The 27,291-nt window shown below is 35.7% G+C and overlaps 1 protein-coding gene across 3 annotated transcripts in view; it reads right to left on the bottom strand.

The window, feature by feature from the left end:
* LOC149426545 (uncharacterized) overlaps window positions 1-27,291 on the bottom strand; it is a 142,424-nt gene that overhangs the window by 18,476 nt on the left and 96,657 nt on the right. For all 3 annotated transcript variants that reach the window (XM_089637378.1, XM_089637387.1, XM_089637396.1), the window contains exon 5: window positions 6,971-7,104. In XM_089637378.1, coding sequence (XP_089493504.1) covers window positions 6,971-7,104 — 134 coding nt within the window. The remainder of the gene's footprint in view (window positions 1-6,970; window positions 7,105-27,291) is intronic.

The raw sequence follows: 27,291 nt of genomic DNA, 5'->3' as shown, positions 1-27,291 counted from the left end.
TAACGCGCACGAGGCCTGCGCAACCAGTAACGTCGCCGGTGACAACCAGTATATCGCCGGTGACAACCAATACATCGCCAGTGCCAACCAGTGACATTGCCGGTGACATCCCGGATGCGGTGTCGTACCTACTCAAATTCTACAGTGGACAGCCCGACAGCCAACCAGTATACCTAAGCAGCCGAGGTTCAATGCTCACGAGTCCTGTGCGCCGGTGACAACCAGTACATCGCCGGTGACAACCAGTACATCGCCAGTGCCAACCAGTAACATTGCCGGTGACATCTCGGATGCGGTGTCGTACCTACTCAAATTCTACAGTGGACAGCCCGACAGCCAACCAGTATATCTAATCAGCCGCGGTACAATGCGCATGGGTCCTGCGCAACCGGTGACACCGCCGGTGATAATCAGTAACATCGCCGGTGACATTGCCCGGGTGAGCAACCAAACAACGCTCACACTGCTTGCACTAGCCCGCAAAGCCGTGAGAGGTGCCAGCCTGCCCGCCAGACAGCCAGAATATCTACTCAGCCGGGGTAAAACATGCACCCCGAGCGCGCTGGCGGCCAGAAACATATGCAACCAGTGATACCGCCTACAGACGGGGTACCCTACTACCTTATACGATGTGCCAGCCGTACAGTGATCCGTATCCCCAGGACTCCGATAAGATGACGACACACAATTCGAGTACACTGGGGATCATTACGTGCGCTTTGCCGGAGGACGCACGCAAAACAGATTGCAGGCCTATAAAATAAAACACTTTGCCGCCAAGCTGCCGAGTTCGCAGTACCGCAGCCCGCCTTGTTGGACAGGCCCCTCTACTACACTGGGCCACCTTCACCTCCAGAGCCCCCCTGAGCGCACATATGATGGCTACGTCTACCCACGAGCTTGAAGCGACCGGCCCGACCTCGAATGCCGGCCCCCGGATACGTAACATCTCGAGAGCCGACACCATTTGGAGCGCAGCCCGATTCGTCACCTCCGTGTTTGCTGCGACCGTCCTGGCCTCGAATGCCGGTCCCGGATATGCAGCAAACCACAACTACATAATGGCCACCCTATCGCCCACTAGTTTGCGGCGACCATCCCGGCCTCGAATCGTTGCGGATATACTGCAAACCGTGACTTAATGTTGGCCATCCTGTCAGTCAGGTGTTTGCTGCGACCGTCCCGGCCTCGAATGCCGGTCCCGGATATGCAGTGAACCGTGACTACATGATGGCTAGCCTGTCACCCACAAGCTTGCAGTGACCGTACCGGTTTCGAATGCCGGCCCCTGGATATGCCGCAAAGTAATCCCCGTGACTACATGATGTCCGGCTTGTCACCAAAATATGCAGCAGAGTAAGCTAGCCGGATACTACTCTGGCCCCTTCACAGTTCCAGCGCGCACCTAAGCGCACATCCGGCCTGAAATTCCCCTCTCCCCCGGATACGCAACAACTCAAAACCCACAACCGATACCCCGACGCAAAAGCACACGGGCGTCACCCTGCAGCCGCTCCCCGGAACCGAGAACCAACAAGCAAGACCTGAGAGTAAACACCACGGCCAGATGGGAGGAGTGACCACGCACTCAATCACTGGATACGGATGCAGCGACCACCACCGAGGACTGACACGTTCGAAAAAATAGCTGGGTGCAGCCACTACTGCACGGGAAGGAGTGTATCGAACATCATCAGCATCATCAATATAAAATGTACATCAATTATAAAAAAACACAACAAAATGTCATCATATTTACCACTGTCGAAAACTATGTAAAACCTTCCATAAAACTAATGTTGATAAACCTGCCTTACATAAAGGTAACTCATGTTTAAAAACCTGCCCTGCCGTTTAACGGTAAATTTTATCGCTCGGACCTAAAAAGCAGTTATCTCGCTTCAACTCAAGCAACCATCTTACTCTGGCTAGGCAGCCGCTGATTGGCTAAGCACAAAACCTGCTTGAGCGGCCCACGTGTATCCAAAGGATTTGTAAAAAATACAAATTTGCAAACCTTTCCTCTAATAATAGGAAACAATGTTAACTAAATAGTTTTGTACAAAGATACTTGCATGTTAATTAAATAAGCTCGAATAGAAATAAAATATGTTACACGTAAGATAATTATGTACTCAGCGAAACTCTGAAAATGTAACAGAGATTTGGCCACTTATCTTGTAGAATATGTCTTATTATAACCAAATAAAGAATATTGCGACGACGTGGTTTTGGCAAGGCGACAGAGGCAGATAAGGCATAATATTGTAAAATATTCATTTGTTTCTGAGATAAACTTGGTCCATGTAATAACACGGCTAAACTCACGCCAGAAAAATAAATTCCTAAACCATGGAACCGTCAACACCTGCTGTCCGCTCTGCCTGACCCGCTTCGCTACCCGGGACCAACACACTGTGTTTGATTTCAACCCGGTTCCCCCCCCCGCTCCACTTCCGCTGTCTACTGCAACTGCCTGCTGCTGAACTCGCTGCTCACCGACAAGCCAACGACGCCCCGACGTCGCGGCGCCCCTGCCTCGGGCTTCACTGAGCCTTCCTAGCAGCCAGCCTCGGAGAGGGGATCTGCCATTGCCTACTGAACCAGCCAGCGCCCCGCAGAGCCGTTACCGACTGAGCCTGGAGGGATACAAGAAGTTGCACCCGCAATAAAACCAACCGCTTTTATAAAGGCGTTCTTTTCAATATGCAAATTACAAATGTCGAATATATCGTCTTTCTCAAGACGCATTCATTTATGCAAACATACAAGAGTCGATATTCCATGGATCGAGGGGACTGAACGTTGCCGACTGAGCCAGCCCGCCTGCCAGCCAGTCCCGGAGAGCCTTCCCTCCAGCGTGCGGTCCTGCTCACTGGCCCCGATGTCACAGAGCCGTTACTGACTGACTGACCTTGGACGAATACAAGGAGTTTTACTCGCAATAAAAACCAACCGCTTTTATAAAGGCGTTCTTTTATTTATGCAAACATATTACAATGGTCGATATTCCCTGCATTTTTATGGTATTTGAAATAACTCTGTAACGGTTCAAATGAAATACCTCAAGTAAAACACGAATAAAGCGCCTATCTTTGGCCATTTAACTGCACGCCGGCGCCCGCTCGTTCGTGGTTGAGAGCAAAGTAAAGATCTCGAAAGCTTTATGATTGGTTCCAAGAAGTTTAGCCAATTGAATCCTAATCTACATTACCTATCTGATAAGTTCAGCAGTTGGCTATTTGTTTCACTACATTCCCAATTTGTTTTCTGTAAGAGGTATTCGTCTGCTGCGACAGGAAAGGGTGCAATGTTCGCCAAGTCCCGAACATTTCGGGCAAATGGGAATTTATCTCTTGCATTAGATACACGTATATAAATGCATATTACTTAACCGAATCGATATTCCTTTCACCACAATATTTATGGGCACTTCGGAAACTTTAACTTGAAATTTATGAGCTTATTTACGTCGATTTACCACTGAAGCTTGTGTGAAAAGAAAATTTAATGAAATTAGTAAGCTTTCCTGAAACAGTATTTCAGCAAAAATGTTGATATTTTTGAGAAAGTTTAGTCAAGAATAATATTACGCAGAATGTGTGTATTTATGATACATAGTACAATTGTTTAGAAAATCCTGGCCCCGAGGAAAATTCTTTCCCTAGGGGCCTATGTCATCTTTGGAAGAGATGTGTGGAGGGGCTTTTAGAGAAAAAGGAAGTGTGAACTTGGATCTTCGTTTATTCTTCTCTTCAATCAAAAATAAAAGCCGGAAGTAACCAATAAATTATAAATAGTCAAAATTAGATAAAAATTAACATTGACATATTTTTCTTAATCTTAGTCTTCTTCGAAGTCTAAAAATTTACAATAATCTCACACATATCTTACATAAGTAAAAGTTTTAAGATTTATATTAAACTGCAGAAAACAACAATTTAGAAAATAAATAACTCTTCCCCATTCCAGATAGAACCGTTCATGGAAATTCGAACTGTCATTTTAATATTGTCCTGAAGATCGAGAGTTTGGGTACTTCTGAAATCTGGCAATTATTTAAAATTAAAATGGTTTAAAACTAACGTATGTGTAACAATATACTATACTATACCAGACATGTTTTGATCAGTTATTTCTAAGCTTATTTGGAGTAAAAGTATACATGGCATTTGGTCTCTGGTTATTTTGTTTTTAGTTTTTTTAATATTTTAACAATCATACAAACTTTCACATGCCGTCGCTGGTCACTCCCTAAGCTGGTCCTGCCGAATGACCGAGAAGCTAACCTAATACCAATTTAAAATTTGTAGGCGGCAAAAAAATGCATCAAAAATCAAAATGTCGCATAAATTTTAATACTCCAAATTAACTCATGAATCACTGATTAAAACTTGTACGTCCCGATACACGCTGTATATGGCAAGCCACAAAGTGAATGCATCTTGCACGTCCTCATACTCGCTGTATATGGCAAGCCACACAGTGCATGCTTGCTGCCAATAATTTAATTATTTAATTTATACAAATTTGAACCCAATTTTTTTGTATTTCAATTCTTTTAAATATTCAATAAAAATACATTAGGTAGGTAAATTTAAAATAATAATAGGTTTAAATGTTTTATTTAAATGTGATGGAACTACTCATTATATTCGATCAGCCGGAAACAAAAATTGATCTAACGGGGGTGTTTTGGAAACGCTAAATAATATAAATAAAGTATTAATTTAGAAAACGGGTTAAATAATTAATTAATTACTTTATTATTATAACTGCTTACTATTATGCGGTAATTGTGTGTGGATCTTTAATATTTTGAATGCAAAACATTGAAGAAATTATTAATCAAAAATATTCAAATCTATCTTGATGAGTTATATCATAAATATACACTGACGATAAATATTGGCGGGTTTCAATGTCAAATTTGTAAAAATTCTCTGTTCAAATCTTAAAAAGAATTGGTCCCATCTTAGTGGATTGACCTCGATGAGACCGAATCATATCTTCCTAGATTGGATTGAATCTTTTTCTGATTTTCTATTTCAAATTTTCGTTGGAGAGTCGTTCATACTTTTGTCTTCAATAGTTAAATATAACAATTTGACGTTTTAATCATTAAGTTATACCAAAAAAAAGATCTCTTGTATTTTATGTGCGCTTTTCAGAAACATGAATTTTATTAATTTTGTATTTATTGGTGAAAATAACTACGCAGCAAAATGTGTAAAAAAACCCTTTTCAATCTGAATCCTTCCTGAGAGCGTTGCCCATGAGTAAACATGTTTACTTTCCATACAATCTGAAAATAACTAGTGACTTTGCCCGGGTAGTCAACCAAAAAAGGTCGCCAACCTTTAGTACTTCAGTGACCGGCCGATAAATTTATGACACCTCCCGCTCCCAGCATATACCTGAGTACTGGAAAATTCGTGAAATTCGGGACATTTGGGACATTATGGGAGATTCAAAACATTCTGGGATATCGCATGAAGTGTTGTAGATACGTCTGCCTGCGACTCGGGGGAAACAACATCACAAAAGACTGACAGCCGAGCGGCCCGCTTGTAATTTTTCATAATATTTGAATATATTTTCTTGGAATTTTCGCATCTTCTTGAGGAAACTGAGAAGCAGACAGTGTAAACGTTGATAAATTTCTTATCTCAGATATGGATAAACCTAACATATACTTGTCGTTCCTTGTTGTTACACAAACAATTTATTAATGTCGGTCTGTTCTATTTACAACAGGAAATTGTCAGCAGGATATGATCACTGTAATTTATTTGAAAAAAGTTTATTTTGTATCTTTTCATAATTAATTTTAGTCTAAGATTTATTTGTGTCAGGACTGCTGGAGATAATGAATAATTTTTAGAGAAGATTCCGTGGATTTATAAAAATCCGGGTATTTTGGATATTTTCTGAACATTGTTTTTATATTGTAGGAGACTTTGTACTTATTATTTAAAAAAAAATGATTTACCAACGCTTTGTTTTCCTCGGTGAAAATTATTGAATAATCTGTAGGTACCTACTATAAAAGGTATTATGACATCATTTGGAGTATAAAATGTTCAACTTAAAAACTTCGAAAATCAGAAGGAGTAGTATCAGTAAATACCCTAACTCTCCAATACAGTTAGGGTTGAGGTGAGGGGCTATTCGGTTATTCCACTGAGTGACCAGTGGCAGTAAAAAATTTTTGTTTTGAAAAAAAAACCAAAAATAAATTTCGTAATCATTTTTTACTCCAAATAATGTCGGGAACAAAGATATTATTCTAATATCTTTGGTCGGGAATCACTGGTCAAATTAATCAAATACGTCACTTAACACCCTGTATAAGGCAAGTTATCCAGGAAAGGAATACATAAATATTATGTTCGTAGGAGCCAAATTAATAACTTCTAATATTATCTTAATACACTGACCGGCTCAGGTGTGCTGAAGTATGCTCTTAGCCAGGGTTTTATTGGAGACGAATAGGCTTGATATTTATATATCAAACTGTTGAAGGATATTTACCATGATGTGTATTACTAAATGATAGTTAATTTTAGTTCCAAAATGTATACATTTATATATTACAGGATTCTTCAATAGCCCCTCACCAGGTGAAAAAGGAGCCTAATTTAGGAGGCCAGTGTATTGTATGTTAGTAACCAAAGATATTATAATATCTTTGTTAGTAACGCATTAATAAGCACAGTTCAGACATAAAGGATTTTTCTGCAAAATTTGAAATAAAATAAGACGTTCTAGACACTTTATCGAGTGATTTCTGATGTTTTGAACATTAGAGATGTAGATATTATTTTGATTCTCTGATTCTTTGATTATCTGGCAACATTTTTTTTCAAAAGATGAATATTTTTCTTTCCGCCGACACGCTGTATCACGGGGTAGACTTGGACAGTTCCGCAATGATATTAGAGAGGCCTATAAGATGTCAGATACTCACGGGCACGCTGTTGAGCAGCCAGGTGAGGTTAGCGGGCGGGTGCGCGGGCGGCGCTGTGCAGTGCACCCGCAGCGTGTCTCCCGCCGAAACGCGCGTCTTCTCCGCCGTGATCACGGGTGCGGACTCGGGCAGTTCTGAAATGAAAAATGAACGTACAATAATACGATAATATATACCTAATTCAAACAGTGTTTAATAATGTTCGTTGGGGTTTTTAACTTTTGAAGGACTTGCAAATCAACCCATTACGCTACTATGGCTAGGTGCAAACTAATGCCCGGAATTCACATACGGATCTGCAATACGATCTCGTCGACCAAATCTACCGACAGAATCACACACGTGGACATCCGGACACTTCAATTCGAGACAATTCGAGAGGCAAACGTCGCATTCCATCACTCTAATAGTGATGGAATAAGGAAATTTCCCTACGGAAAAAATTAGGTAAAACGGATAAAACCACAAATCTAGGGAATTATTCAAACTTTAGTTTAGTTTGTATAAGGAATTCTGTAAACTTTGAAATTAACCTCATGCAAAACTCATTACGTAATCTAGGGAAATTTGGAACTGAAATCTAGGGAAAAAATACCATCACTGAATGACGTGACGCTCATCGAATAAGAATGAGGTCAAGCTCGGCGAGCCGATCCGGATCGGCTAGTGATGGAGAGACGGACTGCGGATCGTCTGTCCGTCGTACGGGTGGATGCGTGTGTGAATTCTGCGCTTATACTTGCGGTTACTCGAACAATCATTATGATGTTCACTACTATTCTTGAAGAGTTCTAGTCCAGGAAATAAAGTAAAAGCGATTGATATCACACTAGATCAGGAAACATTAGTTGTTATGTGTCAACGTTCCAGTGGAAAACACTGATAATTTACTTGAATATTTATCCTGTCTCTCTAAATTGCTCATCTTAATCGAGTAAAGATACAACTCTAACTGTGCAATTCTGGGAGACTTTAATGCCGATATGAATTCACCCTTTAGGCGTGAACTTAAATCAGCTCAAAATATAACCCACAAATTGCGGATGCTGACTTACTCCTATTATGTTTTATACATATTATTATTTATGATTATATACGAAGGTATTTGTTTTATTTTTTAACGTATTTTGTAAACCAATGTAACTGTAAATCTTGAACTGTATTTTATTTTAATGTATTTTTTAAAATGTTTATTTGCATTTTATATATTTGCCTACTAGATGTATGAAAAAATTTGCATACATCTAAATAAATATACAAAACAAACAAACAAAAGTACCGCCCGACTCGTACACAAATGTGAGCGATGGCTAAACTAAGTGGCTCGATCATTGTTTCGTAACTCAGGCAGTGCATAATATAATTGAAGATAAATATATATAAATTTATCTTCAATTTGAATAAGCTTCCTTGTAGCTGGGACGAGTCACTAGCGGAGATAGGAGAAGACTTTTGTCCAGGCAACGGCCCAGTGGAAGGATGCGCCTCTACACCATATATGGAAAATTTCCATCAATCCATCGTAGTACAAGTACTAAATATGTTTAGTATTTTATTTTATTATCATGTAATTTATTTATATGTATGCTTTTATATTGCAGACAGAGAATTGCACCGCTCTGTTCAGTTGAAATAAACAAACATTATTATTAAACGAATGCACTTTTGACCGTTATGCAGCTGTCTCTTTTAGTTTCCAATGCTTAAAGATTCGGTGTATAAGAATACCAGCTTTCTTTAAACACTTGTACATCCTGTAGGATTTTTATAGAAAAACCGTTTTGGTCGTCGAACATTTTTCAACCTAGCTAAACGTATATAAGCGCGAGCGAAACTAATTTAATCAAAAATTGTTTTTGGTGACTTTCAAACAATTATCGCAGATTTCTCAGACTAAAAAAAATATTATTAAAATAAAATTGAACTTTTTAAAGCACGCCAATAAATATGGAAAACCTCGAACTCAGCATTTGATAAAGCAAAAGTGAGAGTTAAGCAGAAATCGATTTTGATGAAATAAATGTAATCGGTGAATTAATCTTAAATGAGATTAAACGAAATTCCATAAATAATTTCGCTCTAAAGTGACAAAGGAAAACAGCGAGTGTTCAAAAGTAATACTAAATTATTAGAAATCGTCGTTGTTTTATTGAAAACAAATCTACTTCAAAGAAACCCTACTCGGCCAATAATAAAATTTCAGCTAAATTCTTCAGCCACGAAAAATGTATTTCTTTTATCTGATATTGTTCAATAATTTTTTCTTTGCAAACCGATAAAAAATTCAACAAAATATCGTTTGTTTTTTAAAGCTTATTTTATAAATAAACCTATCAGGACAATCACTTTATTTGACAAAGGAATTATATGGTATTTCTCATAAATAAGGGGGTGTCTGGGGGAAAGTGCGCTTACTTCATGGAGTGATTCTAAACAATACTAAAAGTTAGTAAAATAAACTATGTTTTCGAAATGCCAACGTTTTATGGTAGTTTTTAGATAAAAAAGTTGAATTGTTTGTGTGGGGAAATAAATATTATTCTATGGAAAAATATTTTTATGTTGGAAAATAAACATCTGAATTTCGAAAAGAGTTATTAATTTTTTTACTTCTACCATCACATATAATCACCTCCCGAAGTTATCTCACTTTACCCCCGGACACTCTGTATAAGTGTTAAAAAAGAATGTATCCGAGAGGAGTAGGTAAATCACTGATATTTCCATATACATAGAAGCTAAAAGTAAACATCCAGGGCAGATCATCTTGTGCTTCATTGTGTTTTTTATACCGAAGAAAGTTGTTATCATCACAAATTCAGTGAAAATAACATACTTATTATGATTAAACAGCTAATATTTTGTACATTTCAAGCGTTTCAAAGTACTCTAAGAATTTTTTTATCGGAGTTGGAAAATATTTTTGAAAATTTAAAAAATTAGGTGTTTGAAATTTGAGATATTTTTCTTTGAAATTTTATTTTTTTATTAATATTTACCACAAAATACCTCCGATAAAATATCCCGATTAAGCGGCCACTGCCCGGAGGAAAATCCCGTCCGGTAATAATAATTCACGGGAAAGGAGTTCAGTCGGGAGGAGGTTAAGAGAAGGTAGTACTCGTGGTTGGGCTCGGGGGAAGTCCAAAGAAGCGGAATACTACACCATCCATTATTGAAAAATAAATTAGCATCGTAGGTAACAGATTTTGATGTGAAAAGGGGTCGACGTCTTAATTTAATTGAATTCTCGCCCACGCTTCATTGGTAATACTAAACGCTGCTTTGTTTATTCTATTCATTTCCATTGGAAATAGGAAAATAATGTAACCGCGTTGGACAAGTACAAGTTCTGAATAATGTATAACCGCGTCGGACACATACAAGTTCTGAATAATGTAACCGCGTCGACACGTACAAGTTCTGAATGATGTAACCGCGATTGACACGAACAATTTCTTAATAATGTAACCGCGTTACATAACTTATACAATGCGTATTACTCTCATCTTCTTTATTTTAAGTACTCAAAATTGAAGACTGAGTTAGATCTCTCCAGGTGAGAACCTAAAATTCACCATGTAAAGTAAAGGTAACTAGAATCTAATTTAAATTATTCAAATGAAATTAAACGAATAACTGTGGTGAGAATATTTATATATATTATGTTGAGTGTGCATTACTTGCAATTAGGAAAACACAATTAAAATTTCCTACCACCAGAGAAGTGAAACAAACAAATAAATTACAAATCACAAATTACAGTATTTTTTTATCAAATGCCTTGCAATAAGGCCTTGCATTTTTATTGTTTTTAATACTGGGTATAATAATGAATGAAAAATAATTCTTTCAACATCTTTGTAAAGTTTGCAATGTTTTCTCTGTATTTCAAATGCGCTATATACATCTTATTTTTTAATTTTCCGTAAAAAAAATCTGTTTAAGAAAGTAGATTACATTATCTTTCCGGTGTATACATTGAAAATCATTACTATTTCTATGATATGAATGATTTATTTTGGCTATTTTTAGGATTTTATTAATAGCATTCAGTATAAATATTTGAGGCTAACTGGAAAAAAATATTATTTTTCTTTCTAAAGTCAAAAAAATTATATATTTCCGCATGATAGAAAAAAAGATAAAAATACATTTTTTAAAGGTGGACGCCCGGTCATATATGACCCTAAAACGCTAAAGCGGTTAAAAGCGGTGTTGAACAATAATATGTTTTCATTACTTGAGAAGCTTAAATTACATTTTCTAACATATTACCTTTAGATTAATTCAACAAAAGCCAACTTAAAGTTAAAACTATTTTAATCAAACGAACGAATCGGAGCTTCGTACTTTTACTCTCTGAAGTTCCTGTTAGTTCACGAACATTCCCGATTTTTTCCACGTCTTCGATTTTAAAATAATTCCCGGAAATACCATTAGTCACATATCTGTAACTATTTAAGGAATTCTCTCTACATTCTGACCTCTACACCCTTCTGCGATTTCCCCCCCCCCCCCCCCCCGCCTTAACCCTTCTCATTCATTATCCCCTTACCAAATGGCGAGTTTGTATTTTCCATTGGTTGAACACTGTTCAAGAGTTTCACTGCTTGGTTCTGTGTTGTATGATTGTACGATTGTACCACTGTATTCAGATTTTATATTAAAACTGTTTCCATGTAAGATTGCAATCGGGTTTGTGCAAGTATTTGTACTTTGCAATCGGTGTCTTACAATAAACATTTTTTAAATTTTACTCAACTGATAAACAAACAGTAATGTATGGTTAACGGTTGTTGTGAAAAATTAAAAATACGTTTATTAGATATTGCGTAATTTAAAAAAATAAATTATGGGCTGTTACACGCTGATGAAACGAGGACTAAACAGAAAAAATCCACTCTCACTATGCCAATTGCATCCTTATGTGGAAACAATTTCATTTTCATTTTAGCAACACGATAAAAAAATATTTATTATATTTTGTGCATCTTAAAATCTTTATTTTGTATTGGAATGCACTTAAGATGATATTTTTGAACATTTTTTTATTTAGGTATTTTATTTTATTTATTAAGTTAAAAGAAATTTACATTTCACTTTCTTAACTTAAATAAGTTTTAATCCAGTTCCACCTAAATTACTTAATAGAAATATGGGGAAACATATACATTACATACCTAAATAATTTACAAACACTACAGAACAAAGTTATTAAAAAACTTTTCAATTATAACCCGGACACTCCGACAAAAAAACTATATAGGGAAATGAAACTCTTGAAAATAAGAAAATTACACGAATACAACATTTGCCTCCTAATCTACAAAATCCAAAATGGACTTATACACACAAACACAACATTTAAACAAACGTCGCAAATACACGAACATTATACTAGGCAACATAACAAATTGTACACAAATACTGGAAGGACTGAAAGTTGCAAAAGAGGCATTGGCTAAGAGGGTGTACAAATATACAATCTCCTTGCACTCTTGCAGATAACCTTAAAATGGATAGTTTAAATATATTTAGTAAGAAACTGTTTAATCTTAAGTTATCAGAACAAAATTAGAAAACTACTTACGAATTTGTGCAAATTAACCCAAAGAAAGAGCTGTTTTACACAATGTGGTGTCAGATTGTCATTTTCGTCAAATCATTACAGAGAAATTTTACCAAAGAAATATTACCTTTTTTTATTTCTCCTTAAATTTGATAACAACACCTTGTATTACATATACTCTCCTGGTAAAGCTGATGCTTGTGCTCAAAGATGAAATAATATGTATTACACTACTTACTTACTTACTTACTTACTTGTCTGTTTTATTATGAAAACTTATAAACTGAAAAAAAAACGTGAGGTTGCAAATTGATAATTTTCAAAGCGAAGTTTAAAGTTTAAAATGTAAAGTTACAAGCTGAAATTTTAAGGCGAAAGGTTATAGAGTGAAGTTAAGTGAAAACTTATGCAATGCTGGAGGACTTACATAAGTGGCAGAATAATATAACCCATATAGACTGAGTGGGAACTTGGGAAGCATTTGTCAATTCAATCCATTTGTGCACTAATCGCTAACCGAACTTATTATTGGCCGAGAAATTTTAAAGGCGTCCCGACAGTCTTCTTAACTCAAGCTTTTATTTTGTCGAAGTGTTTTGACCTTTTTCGTCATAATTAGGCCAGTGATCACTTCTACTTACCCAAAGATATTAGAAGAACGAGATGTGATATGAGCAGTTCATACTGTGTGGAAATGTTTTGCCCAGTGTCGCCGGTTTTGTTTACCAATACTACTGCACACCTTCGCTTACGCTAAGGTATCCGCACTAATACAGAGAACAGATTTCTATGCGTACACGTCCCGATAGTATTCAAAGTACCCTAATTAGGTAGTACTCCGCCTACGGTTTGGCGGCCAATATAGCATATCTCGTTCTTCTAATATCTTTGTACCTAACAATGATCATACATCACAGGAAAATACAGTGTGTGGCAAGCCTACGTACGAGGGAAGTGAAACTTTTAGTATTCTTCTCTCTCTATTTTCATTTCATATTATTATTATTCAGAATGCTGTACATTATAGTTTTAAAAAGCATTTATTTATAGGCGTGTTGTTTACAAATGAACGTTTAACTAGATTCATAATATTGACATATTTATAAGTAGCATGTGATAAAAAAATTAAAAGTTTTAAAAATATGGAATTCGAACCCGGGTCCTGCATAACGAGTGTCGAACGCTCTGCCTCTAGAGCGCGAGGAGAGGTATCTCGCGCGACAGGAACCGCGTATACAAAGTTTACTCCTCTTTTTCGTTTTCGTTTTCAAACACGGCAAATGAATAATATCACATAACGTCTCGTTAACGCTTTATATAGGGTCGAATCGAAGATATATCGGCAGTGTGAAGTCATATCGGTCGTTTTTCAAAATATTTCCGTATATTTGTCCGTTTTTGAAAAGATCTATCTTTTTTTAACAGTCTCATACCCGTATGGAGTCTGAATTTGAAAAACATTTCTAAAATTCTAAATTTTGAAAAACTCACTTACGGCTGTGTTTTTTACTAAAAAAACTTGTAACGCACGTCTGCGAGGGTAATTAGTCGCGTTATCGGCCTTAATTAGTAATTTTAATGATTCAAAATAAAAATAATTAATCAAAATACCGAGCGACTCTACCGGCTCGATTTGTAAGCTATATTTTGTCCAAAATATCATATAGTCAAAATATTTAAAAGTCGCAGCATGAGAGCATTTTATGACTTTTCCTCGTATTAAAAAAATCACAAAAAGAAAAAAAAATGAGTTAAAGCGGGGATCGAACCTCGGTTCTTCACAACCACAGTCGGGCGCTCTGCCTCTAGACCGCGAAGCTGAGTTTGGAGAGTGACCTAAACTAGGTATATAATATTAGCCAGGCTCTTATAGCGAAATGATCACGGTTTTTCGTGACGGTCATGAGTCGGTTTTACTCCGGTCCACGAAATTGCATGACGCGCGGAAAGAAAATTGTATTTATTGATATATACAGAAATGTTATTTATTGATAAATACAGAAATGTTATTTTTTTTTATTTTTTTTTTATGGTGAATACCTCACAAGAGTCCCAACTGCTCCCGTCTGGAGACAGTGAGACTATGGCATCCCCAATTGGGGGATGTTGTGAGGCTGAAGGTAAGTGGAGAAGGGAAAGAGGAAGGTGGGGAAGTACCTGGCTATTCAGATCTAGTCACTAAACATGGCTAAAGCCATTTGGAGCAACGTTTCAATTCTGAATGGTGGTCTTACACCAGGGCGATATTGGTAGTATCTTCCACTCTGGAACGTGCCGCAAATATACTATATATTATTTTAATTAATTAATTGTGAAATAACACAAATTAATCAAATTAAATTTTATTTGCGCACGCCGGGTTCGAACCCGCGACCTTCGGAATGGCAGTCCAATGCGTTACCACTGGACTATGCCGGCCGTCAAAGTGTTTGTTGATATATACAGAAATTTTATTTATAAACAGTTGACGACGCCATTGCAGAGCAGTAAATTTAGTAACATTGTCGGTCCTGTGACTTTGAAAATGAAAGTCAAATGGTTTTTTCTCATAGACGAATTGGGAAATGGATATGGGTACCACCGCCCCGGGTACCATTTATAGGATAACCAACACTCCTGCCATAGGCCACTCTAAGTGGTGTGCCAGGGTTCATGGAGTGAGGTTTGTCTAGATCTTTGCGGGGGATGCATTTGCCCACCTACTGCGTGGTGGGCTGAATCGGGAGAGACTTGCTGAGGATGACTTTTTGACCTCTCCAGCCGGACTCTCTTTACCCAAAACTTTGCACTGCAGTAGGAGGGATGGATCCATACGTCTGTCACTCCTGGACACATTGACTCCCATATCATTACCTACCCCTCATACCTTTTTCTATCCCAGATCTTTCTCTCTTTCCTTTCCTTAAAAAGTTCCACTACACAGCATCCCCAAAGATGACTTTTTTTTCTCAGGGCCTCTTATGTGGAGCTTATGTAAAAAAATATTTATTTACATATACATATGATTTGAGATTTTCACGGCCAAAAATACAATTATTGTAATTTATTTTCGAGTATTATGCCGTGATGCCGTACCGCCTTCTTTGTTTGTTTGTTAACTAAAGAAGGAGGCATAATACCCCAATTATTAACAACCTTAATACATAAAAATTTGTTTATTTTTTGTGTAAAAGCTTTGAACCATCGCAACACGGTTAAAAAAATAGTGACATAAAAGATCAACACTTCCAGTAATTATTATTATTTCCAGTAGTATAGAACCCAACAAATGATACCGATAAATATCAAGAAAAATATTCCTAGATAGGGAAAATTAAAGGCTAAAATATTAAAATAAGAAAGTAGGGGAAACATACTGTTTTACAATTTCATATAAATAATTTCATTTTATTTGTTGTATTAACCAGTGAAGTTTCCACATAAAATTAATGTTACAAAAAGAAAAAGAACATAAAAACACCTTAATGAAAATAACTGAGATATTTTACACATTAAAATGAAAAACAAATAATATTCGAATACCCATATATAATCAACAAATATTCCTAATAGCCAAGCCATCTTGCGTCAATTAATCAAATATTGTACATAATACCGTGGGACTTACTATCCAATCGAATTAAAATACAATCATTTTGTTATGTGATGCCGAATTTGAATAAGCGATTACAAATGATTAAACGAACACAAATAAAAAAAATCATCAGTTTATTTGTTGTAGGATTTTATTCGTACACAAATTAACTATTCAGTTTTCAGTTAAAGAGACTAGTACGTAGGATAATAATATTTTATTAATTAGTAAATCCATCGAGATTTTATTTAACAGATTTTTTGTTTAAATATATTTTTTCATGCTCAAAAACAACGAGGCTTCATTAAATTTACTACAAAGAGATATTTCATTTAATATGAAATTAATACTCTCGTGAAAATGTTGATATTAAATAACGGTGTGCCGTCATCACCATAAAAAAAATCGAAACTACAACGTTGGTTACCTACCTTAAAATAAATTCAATTGTTTTTTTAAATATAAATAATACAGAGTCTAAGTTGTTGTGTTTCAATGTGCAATCACTAAACTACGTAGCACAAAAAATAGTCGTACATTTTTAGACATTTCAGGGACATTCCAACATCCCCATTGTTCACAATAAAATATGTTAACTTGATTTTTTTTAAATATGATCGCAATTCTTGTAAATCTTAACTATCAGGTAAGGTCGCGTTTCTACATTGTTTTTAAACGGTACTATTGAATTAAATAAGGGTCTTCCAATAAGAGGTGTTATTTTGATGTTCAATCGTAAAAGATCAATGGTTCCGTTGCTTGTGTGGCACGTAGCGCCGTCTTGTTGAAAGTGAACGTTGTTCAGATCAATACCATCCAAATCCGGCCACAAAAAATCATTTATCATCTCTAAATTGCACAATCCATTCACTGTAACTGTTGCTCCAGCCTCATTTTCGAAAAAGTAAGGTCCAATGACTCCGCCGGACCATAAACCCCACCTACCTGTAACATTTTAAATTTTTTAATGTCTTCACTCGGTAATATTTTATTTCAAATTCAAATTATTATTTTGTTTTGTAACTTTTATGTGTTTTAATCATCGACCAAATAATACATCGATGGTTTTAATGGAAAACGCCTTCAATGTTCAAGTTTCGAGACTATCATTGCTTTAACCGGGGAAAAATTATAAATCGAAACCTTTATTTCGATGAAGGTACGGATATCCGGATATTGTCAAAACAAATACTCGGGCACTTAAATTGGCAGGAAAAAAACTGTTAATCTAAGCGATGAAAAGTTTATTCAATTGATAAACAATCGTGTACCGACATTAGCTTACTATTATAGAAACTGACATAGAATAGTTCTTGGAAAGATTTGTACATTGCTTCAAAGACTAAAGAGTGTTGTATTAACTTACAAATAATTTTATTGTATTGTATTAACTTTTAAAATATTTAAAATTTCTCGTCGAATTTCGGAATTCTTCCGAGGTATTATTGTTGTTCTATATATTTAATACATTATTATAAGCAATAATAATTATTAGCCTGAAACACCCATCCCACAAAATTTTCCGAGAAAAAATAAATGCCGCCGACTGGAGTTGAATCCTTTGAGATATTCGTAAAATTCATATCTTGAAGTTTATTATTAAAAAAAATATTCTTTATATTTCTTCATTTTGAAGATGTCAGAAAACTTTATAAAATTACCTTTTAGATTTTTGAATTTGAAATAAAGTAATATATAAAAATTTTAAATGTTTAATTTCAAACATTTTCATTCAAAGCCTTCTACAAATATTCGAAATCAAAACGTCGAAAAATTTCACAGAATTAAAATTTGAAAATAAATTCTCTCTTTCAAGGAATTTACTACAATGACGTCACTTTAAACAAATTGTAGAAATTTAGAATACAAGAAGTAAATCATAAACAATATAACATTGGTAGAAACTTGATTAAAAAAAACACCTTTTTTGTTGTTTGTTTTTGGGGTGTTATGCCGTGTTGCGCTAACTCCTTCTTTAGCCGACGTTTCGGACAGCGTTGCAGTGTCCATCATCAGGGCAGATCCGGTAGATCCGAAGACTGCAACGCTGTCCGAAACGTCGGCTAAAGAAGGAGCTAGCGCAACACGGCATAACACCCAAAAACAAACAACAAAAATGCTTTTGGCCGTGAAAATCTAAAAACTAACCAAAAAAAACACCGTTTAACAAATTATTTATTTATTTTATATTTTTTTCTAGAACTGGGCCAACATAAAAACAACATGTCGTGACAGTACGAATTTATATTGAGCATTGAAAGTTGTATTGCGCACGCCAATTGGCGGGTGCTTAGTTTCTCAAGACATCATCAAGTTAGCAGTGAACCTGTCAGCGGTCGTAAAGTGATTTTTTTTATTAAAACTGTGTATAAAATAATCGCGTGGACAATTTTTTTTCCTGTTTTCGTTCTAGTGCTTCGTTTATTGGAATTTAGTTTCTACCTGAACACCTTCGTTGAAATCTTGGTTCCTATTTTGAACAAATACACAGTTATTATTGAACTCAGTTTGAAAAACGATAATCAGTACAGGCTGATTCCGTTCTTTATGTCGACAAAAGGCCTAGGCTGAAAATCACGAACGAGAATTATTTTGTAAAATTAATAAAAACACCGAATGTTTTCCTATCACAAATCGTAAAGTTTTAGAAAGATTAACGACGTTTTGATGTCTAGTAATAGTTGAATAAAAAACACCCCTCAGTGTGTAATATTTTTTTATGAACATGTTAAGAGAGCTGATAGATTGTAATAGAATTTTATTTTGGTATAAAATACACGCATTGTCTTGTTACACAAAAGCAGTAATAAATGTGCTTAATATAAATCGCATAAAAAATATACCACCTTTTTGAGCAAAAGGATGTTTACAGAAAGGTTGTATTAATATTGTATGTAGGTACACATATCTGTAGAAATAAACAAAAAAGGCTGTATCATAACGATGTTCCATTTTTCTAAAAAAAATATTCCTTCGTTCGTTTTATTTTTTAAAGACGAGGAAATTTCAAATTTCTTGAAAAATGAATTGTAAGTAATTCAACATTAATATAAAAAAAAACATACTTTCACGTTGTATGAATGTTAACTAAACAATGTTACGTTAAAGTTTGGTAGAACGTAGAACAGAAAAGGATGGAAAAAGTTTAATACAGAGTGCATAATTTTTCCATAAAATAAACATATTGTAATGGAAATCTTATGTGGCGGTAAAGCATTTCCCAGCACAAATCGCGCTTTATGCTAATTTGACGAGAAAAAACAAGTCAACTATCGCGCCAGGAAAAGTTGGCAGTTATCTGAGTCTCCTCCCTCCGAGCTCACTTATCGTATGAATACGTAATTTGGCTTTCTACTAAAATATCTGCTGCTAAGCCTAAACGTTCGAAGACCAAGTAAAGCATCCATTTAGCTGGGAAAAGACGACGACTGATGTTTACAAGCAATTACATCCACCATTATTCAAGCTTATTTAGGTCTCTTGTGCATTGAGTTATGTTCATGAACATTTTTACTCTTCAGTGTGTCCACATTTTCTGGGAATCATTTCATAATGACACGCCGAAAATATATAAACACTTACGACATACATTATATGAGATATGGACAAAAATACATTTCCATTTGCATAATTATGCATTATGCATCAGCCGTTTCTTAGTCAAGATTTAAAACTTAAACGATAATAACATGTTATTGTATTTTTTACTTTTGTCGATTTACCGTCTTATAATCGTTAGAAAGACAATAATATTTTGCCTTTATTTTTCCATCTTTCCTGAAACCCGCTGAGGTTAATATGTATTTTGCCAACCACCTTCGTTGCACGCTTGCATGTGCCTTTTTTAAATACAGGTGTTAGGTAACATTTTTTCCACAGATCAGGGAAGCAGCAAGAGTTTAGTGATTGGTTAAATAATTGACATAGTAGCTTGGCAAGTATTTATATACGGTTAATTATAAAATCTGGATTAATTTCATCAGGACCCGCATTTTTCTTTATATCGAGTGATTTTATTTTGTGTATTACATCAGGAACATTAATATCTAAAGCGGGAATGTGAATCGATAAATTTGGATGAAAGGGTGGAATTTGACCATTTGGGATGTTTGTATGGTATACACTTTTGAAGAAATCGGCAAAGAAATTAACAATGTCTTTAATATCGCAACTACTTTTCCCCTCGAAATACATGTAAGTGGGTAGGTTAGGTTTGTTTTTTCTTAGTGAGTTTATGTGCTTAAAAAAGTTTTTGGCCACATAGCACTCTTTTTAGGGTGAATTGCCTAATACAAAAAAAAAAAAAAAAGTTTTTGGTATTTGAAGGAATAGACTTTTCTGTAAAGTATGTGTGTTTGATTCAATTTATTGGCGAGTATTTTACAGTCTGTTCTGTATTTATGAAATATTTTGTATTCATAGATTAAGTTGCTTTCTTTGAATTTTTTATGCAAATCGATACACACTGGCAACATTGGCACATCTGTCTATAAATTGACAATTGAATTAAAAATACTAATTAATGAACGATTTCAAATTGAAATATTAAATTTAATATACATTGTATTGTAAAGACTAATCAATATAAGGGGGAGGTAGGAAAAATATAAATAAGATGTAAAATATTTTGTTAGTCTTTCCCACCAGGAGACCTGTGAACTAGGTTTTGGATAGAGGGTTTTCGGCGACTTCTGTTGTATAACTTCATGGTTTGGGTAGGGTTTTTTTGTTAACTTCTATGATGATGTTCTTAAAATACTAGTCAGTGTTTTTCCGATCATTCGTTTTGGCAAAAAATTGATCAACTGTTACTTATTTAAAATTTATTATTAGATACTGGGTGGGAGTTTGCTTTTATAACTTTACACCTAAACATTTGAAGCTTCTTTGGAAGTATATCAGTAAGGTATGTTTAGCTTTTCTATTTTATTTACTCATATTTTATAAAAATTGAGATGTTAGCTTCTTTGTCTTTTTAGAAGTGGTAAACCAGAATATTTTTGGCATAGTTTTTTGTTTGTTTGGAATGTCGAAAGTAAATTTATTAAAATATTTATCTTTGTTATTCACGTCCTTGTGTAATCTCCTTAAATATTCGTCTGATGTCAAATATGATTTAAGATTTTCACGGCCAAAAGTATTTTTGTTATTTGTTTTTGGGGTGTTATGCCGTGTTGCGCTAACTTTTTCTTTAGCCAACGTTTCGGAAAGCATTTCAGTGTCACACTGCAATACTGTCCGAAACGTTGGCTAAAGAAGTAGTTAGTGCAACACGGCATAACACCCCAAAAACAAATAACAAAAATTCGTCTGATGTATTTCTGAATTATATCTAATCGTTTTACGTGACTTGATGCTGCTAAGCTATATCGTGTATTTCATATTATAAATGTATTTATCCGTTGACAAGATATTTAGTAATTTTTTGAAGGAGTTAATTAGTTCAGTTAATGTGTGAATCCCGGTGGAGTTTGTTGCCAATTACGAGCCCAATATATTTTTTTGTTTTCAGTTTAGCTTATGTACGGGCATTGAGAAAATTTGTTTTGACATTCATGTAATTAGAGAGTATGCTCAATGCTCATCAAGGCGTTCCTTTTTTGAGAATGTTAGATATTTATGCTTACTTGCGTTTATTGTAAGAAGGTTTGCCTTTAACCAGTTTCAAATTATAACCAAATCACGCTGTACCTCTTAGTGTCCATATTTTTTTTCATCAAATATATTTTATTATACTATATTACAAAAGAAGAACGGAAGATAAATAAAATCATTTATATGAACCAGATGGTCCTAACACTCTTCATCAGGGGAGTTATGGAAAATGTATTTTTGTTACTGTAGCTATAGCATCACCAGTAGATAGTGTAGTTGAATGACTTATTGGTTTTACATATACGTTGAATAATTAGAATTTCGGGAACGTTTTTTCATTTTGGTATGATTGTAGCAATTTTAGAACAGCAAAAAAAGATTTTTTTGATATCAATATATTTACAAGGCATGTCAGGGGGTCGATTAATTCGTTTTGTAGGTATTTAATTGATTTGCTTGATGTCGGCTCATTTCCCGGTGAAGTTTTGGTATTTAGGTAGGCTACAACATTTTTCATTTCATCATTTATTGTTATCTTGACTATATTAAGGCGGTTTTCTTAATTTACACTTTCACTCCTCACTTATTTTCCATCAGTGATTTAATTTGGTAAATTTTAGTTTATCTTGCGGAAATAATATTGTTTATATAGCCAGAACTTTGTCTGGGTGTTCGGCAAAAGACGTATAAATCATTTCTATATTTAATTCAATGGTTTTATCACTGTACGAGACTTTAGCGTTTGTATTTTCATTTATGTTTAGCCTAAATTTACGTGAATCATTTATTATAAAAATAATTAACAATGTATTATTTTCCCAACTGAAGCATATTGTAATTCGGTATTTATTTACAACTAGCTCCATTAATCGTATTTTGAAGTATAATGTACTTGGTTGGTAAATCGTATTTTTGAACCACCCAAAGTGTAGTATAAGTGTAGGTACACTGAGAATATTTCCGTTAAGTCACTATTTGCTGGGTCGCCATTAGTTGCCTTCGGGCCGACGACCCAAATAACCGGTGAGAGTTATAATTTTAATATGTGTAATTAAACACACCATGCAGCAAAATCATAATGGAAATTATTTCTAATTAATCGTCCGTCATGCCTACGGTGATTTTTTTTTTAAGATTATCGCTACAGTTTTTACAGATTAAAAATGATCAAAATTATAACGGCAGCTCAATTATTTAGTGATAGGTTTTCATTCGGAATCCATAAATTGATAATTGTGATTAATTAACACCTGGTTAAGTATTTAGAATCTATTGACCGAACGTCGGCACTCGTTTTTTCCACATAAACATATTACTGCCTGGCATGTGGCCACGTGCGTAATAACTACCCACCAGGCTATGGCAAATGTAATTGACGTTACAACCTAGATCGACACCTCCAGATGAGTAGAAAGACGACCAGGATGGAGTTGACGACTGAGTTCTGTTCGCCTTATTGCTCGTCGCCCTGGAAGACCAGTGCGTCACATGCTATCGAGTTTATAATCTTAGGAAATAATAGCTAGGGTATAATAACGGTCCATAGGTGAGTCTCATTTAATGTTATATGTAATATTTGAATATATCTCTTATAATTTACTAACTTTTTGATTTCTTTGAAACCTCTCAAATTTCTATCTGTGATGATGGAGCTCTCAACTCTGCCAAGAGCGAAGGCGTGGGTTAACGTGCTAAAGTGGTATTATATATACTTTAACTAACTAAAGGCTTAAATGTAGACATAAAATCGGTATTTATATCTAAATTAAGTCTTCACATACACAGCTCACGAAAATCAACACACGCCCTCAATGCATCTTTGCATTCGTCGCCTTTTTATTGAGCTTACTTAATTCTTACTAATCCAAGGTTTATTGAGTATATATTTATAAGAAATCGTTTTTTTTCTGTGGTTTTAATGTTCAATATTATATGTACTATGTAATTCCAATAAAATAACTCCAAACATTGTCATATTTTCCAAAAGACTTGTCCAATCAGTGGACCTGAACTATGAAGAATTGAAAATTCTACAATAATTGAGAAATAGAGTTTGTAACTTGTAACGCACATCTCCTCGATCGGCTCACTTTACAACTCACTACCTTAATAGTATAAGCGAGTTTTCTAAGAGTTATCGCGCGGGTCCGTCCCCGAAACGTAGAAATCCATTATTTCTGGCATAAATTGTGTAATTCGAGCGGGCAGCCGTTTATTTCACTTACTTTCGTGCGGCCGGCTTGAGTAAACACGCCGCGCGCCGCGTAAAAACACAACGGGCGCTCTCTGGCCCGGGATTACAGTATATTTTTCCCGGCGCGCGACGTCTGCACAGGTTCAGCCGCGCTCCGTTTCGTTGATTCGGATTCTCAGCTTTGTACGAAATAGCCTTTATTCTCATTCTTCAGTGACGTGCGGTCTACTGTGAGGAATTGTAATTTAAATAAATACTTACAAAATGATATCTGCCCAGGAAAATAAAATGTCAATAGAATATAAAAATACAAATAGGCACCATAGCGATGTAAGTTATTAGTCAGTATTATCGTGGTTACTTTTTGGGCTATCATACCGTTTTTGCTCTTCCTCTTGTTTATCCAACGTTTTCGACAGAGTTACATAGTACTTCATCATGGGAGAAGTGTAAATTGTGGTGAAGTGTGTGTTTATGTATGTAGAGGTGATATCATGTTTGTTACGTGCGTTAATTCTCTTAGGGAACGTATTTAAGTATAATAATTAGTTAAATTGTTGTGGTTTTTGGTATTTCGTTTTAGGGTAGCCGTCAAGTACCGGATTCCAAGAACTACTAAGTTTAGCCCCATCGTCATCATTAATAATAATGGGGTTTTTGTTGAATTCTATTGCCATCGTGATTTGGGGTGCCCGATATATTTTGCGTCTTCCTAGGATTTCAATAAAAAAAGTGGGTGTGTCAAGCCTACGCAAGACAGAAGTGAAACTTCTAGTATTCCTCTCTCTCTATTTTCATTTCATCAAAAATTAAATGAATTAATTAAATGAACTACAACTATAAATGTAAATGTAAACGCACAGGACATAAAGGTATTGAGGGCAACGAGCGGGCTGACGAACTAGCAAGGAAAGGGGCGAAAGCACCACTTGCGGGATCTGAGCCGGCTGTAGGAGTAGCAGCTTGCCACACCAAACTACATATCAAGAGGTGGGTCAAATCCCAACACTGGAAGGAATGGAAGAAGGCACCCGGAATGAGGCAATCTAAAGTACTCATAAACGGACCGGACCCTAACCGAACCAGGCAACTACTCGATATGGACAGAAACTCACTGAGGGAACTGGTAGGACTATTAACGGGACACTGCCATCTCAGGAGACACATGCAACTGTTGGGAGTGGAAAACACCAACATCTGTAGGAAATGTGAAGAGGAGGAAGAGACTCCAATTCACCTATGGTGCCAATGTCCCGCTCTGCTGGGAATAAGGCTCAGATACCTGGGAAGACACAGTGTGGAACCAGAAGACATCGCCACATATCCAATGACAGCCCTAGTGAACTTCATAAAAGGGACCGGGTTACTGGCAAGGGAATGAGGTAAAATGGGAGATAGTACAATGGGCCTATGGCCTAAGTGCTCGCGGGGAACGTAAGTAAACCGCCTCCGACTTTAAAAAAAAAAAAAAAAAAAAAAAAAAAATGTAAACGCAACACAAAACGCGAACACAACTTATCACAGCGGGAGCACGCTGCTAACTGATTCACTGGCCGTGGTGGGCGTGGCCGCGCAAGTGCGCTACCGGCCGACCTGCTAAACCGAACTCGTATCTCGCTCGTAACTCAAAGCAAAACGTTCGTGAGCGGCTCCCCCACCTCAACAAGCGCATATGGTGAGAGAGGGACAGTGAACGGTGAGCGGTGGTGGGGGTACCCGCATTTTCGTGTCGATCCTGACTCGGTTTTACTCCGTCCCCGAAAATCCATTACGCGCCTAAAGAAGTTTCACTTCAAAAATCCAATGTCATGACAGGTTTCACTTAAGTGCTTGGCAATAGCCAATTTGTTCGGATGGCTGAAATTTCACGCCTGAAAGTGTTTGTATATGGTTCGTTCTTAAACTTTGTCACATCCCGAGCTCAGTTTATTAACTCCTTCTGTCACATGAGGAAACTTTGTTTTTGCTCGCCTCAGACAGTCTTAATGCGCTCTTTCCTCAGTATGAATATGAGACAAGAAAGCGCAGCCTTTCGAGTCGTCAAATTCTGTTTTGCGGGGTAATCGTTTCGCTCTTATGCATCGGTTAGCTTTATAGGCTCCCTTCCGATTTTCGGTTCTTCGCATATTTTGGTTGTTTGGGCCACGAAGGTATTATTACGTAGTCCTCTGCTCCGTGCTGGATGGTGATGCGATTTATCGTGTAGTTACGGATTCGTCATTTTCGTACTTTTTGCTGATTCTATATTCATCATTGTTGTTTTTTTTTTATTTTTTTTTATTATTTTTTTACTTAAATATCTTATGGCTGTGGTTTAAAAAATATGTACTGATCCATATTTAAAAAAATATATATTCATGTGAGTTGATTGTTATTACGAACCCGTTGACAAACTGCTAACAAGCAGTTTAATATTATTTCATTGTAATTATGTAATGTTGACATATATATTTCTTAAATCAATACGATAATAGAGCAGGATTCATGTCTGGCTAAGCTCTAGGTCGCCACTTTAAAAAAAAATCCTTCCGTTTTATAATATCCCTGGGTGGCATAAAAGGCTTGATATGTAAGTTTGGATCATTTGAAAATTATTTTTTTCATCTTGTCCTAATCTCAAATTAATGTTTGGTCTGAAATTGGTAATCCTATACAAGGTGGCGCAAAAGTAATCGCCCTATCGGAAGATGCTATAATTTTTGCAAATGGCGGTAAAAGTAATGTGAAGTAAACAGATATAGAATACACGTAGACAAGCCATGAAGGCACTCCTCAAAAACGCAGAATAATTTTTTCCATTTTTTTGCGGAATAATTCGTTTGTGGTATGTGGTATGAAGCCCTCAAAGAGAATATCCGCCACGAATGCGCGAACTTATCGTCGGAAATTTTGGCAAAAGTGATGGAAATTGCCGTAAATAATGCCATGTAAGCAATAACGGATAGTAACAGATAAAATTATCCTCAAGCAGAACAAAAGCTGTTCATTTATAAAAAAAATACAACTAAAAAATATAAGGTGATTACTTTTGCGCCACCTTGTATTTACTTTCTCAATCGTGAAAATATCGCAAAAATAATATGAATTTTCAAACTACTAATTAAAAAATTACTTTTTTGTAACAAAAACCGTGATAATGCATTACTCTTTTTTTTCTCTTCGATTTAACTTTCCTAACCAGACTGCATTACAGTTTCGTCCTCGATTATTCTCTGCAATACCACATCCGATAAGTAACTTGTAACTGGCTTATTATTTGAAAATACAAGAGAAAGCTTAACTCTGTTGGTACGTTAGCTTTGTTGTTATAGCTTTGTACTGAATACACATCAAGTGTGTGGCAACACCAACAATGTCTATTGTCTATTATTGTCGCCGGGAATCTA

The sequence above is a fragment of the Hesperophylax consimilis genome, chromosome 1 (assembly GCF_061612785.1).
Source record: "Hesperophylax consimilis isolate HC1 chromosome 1, BYU_Hcon_1.0, whole genome shotgun sequence".
Classification (NCBI taxonomy): Eukaryota; Metazoa; Arthropoda; class Insecta; order Trichoptera; family Limnephilidae; genus Hesperophylax; species Hesperophylax consimilis.
The sequence above is the reverse complement of the archived record's forward strand: the minus strand, read 5'-3'. Positions and strand labels throughout refer to the sequence as shown.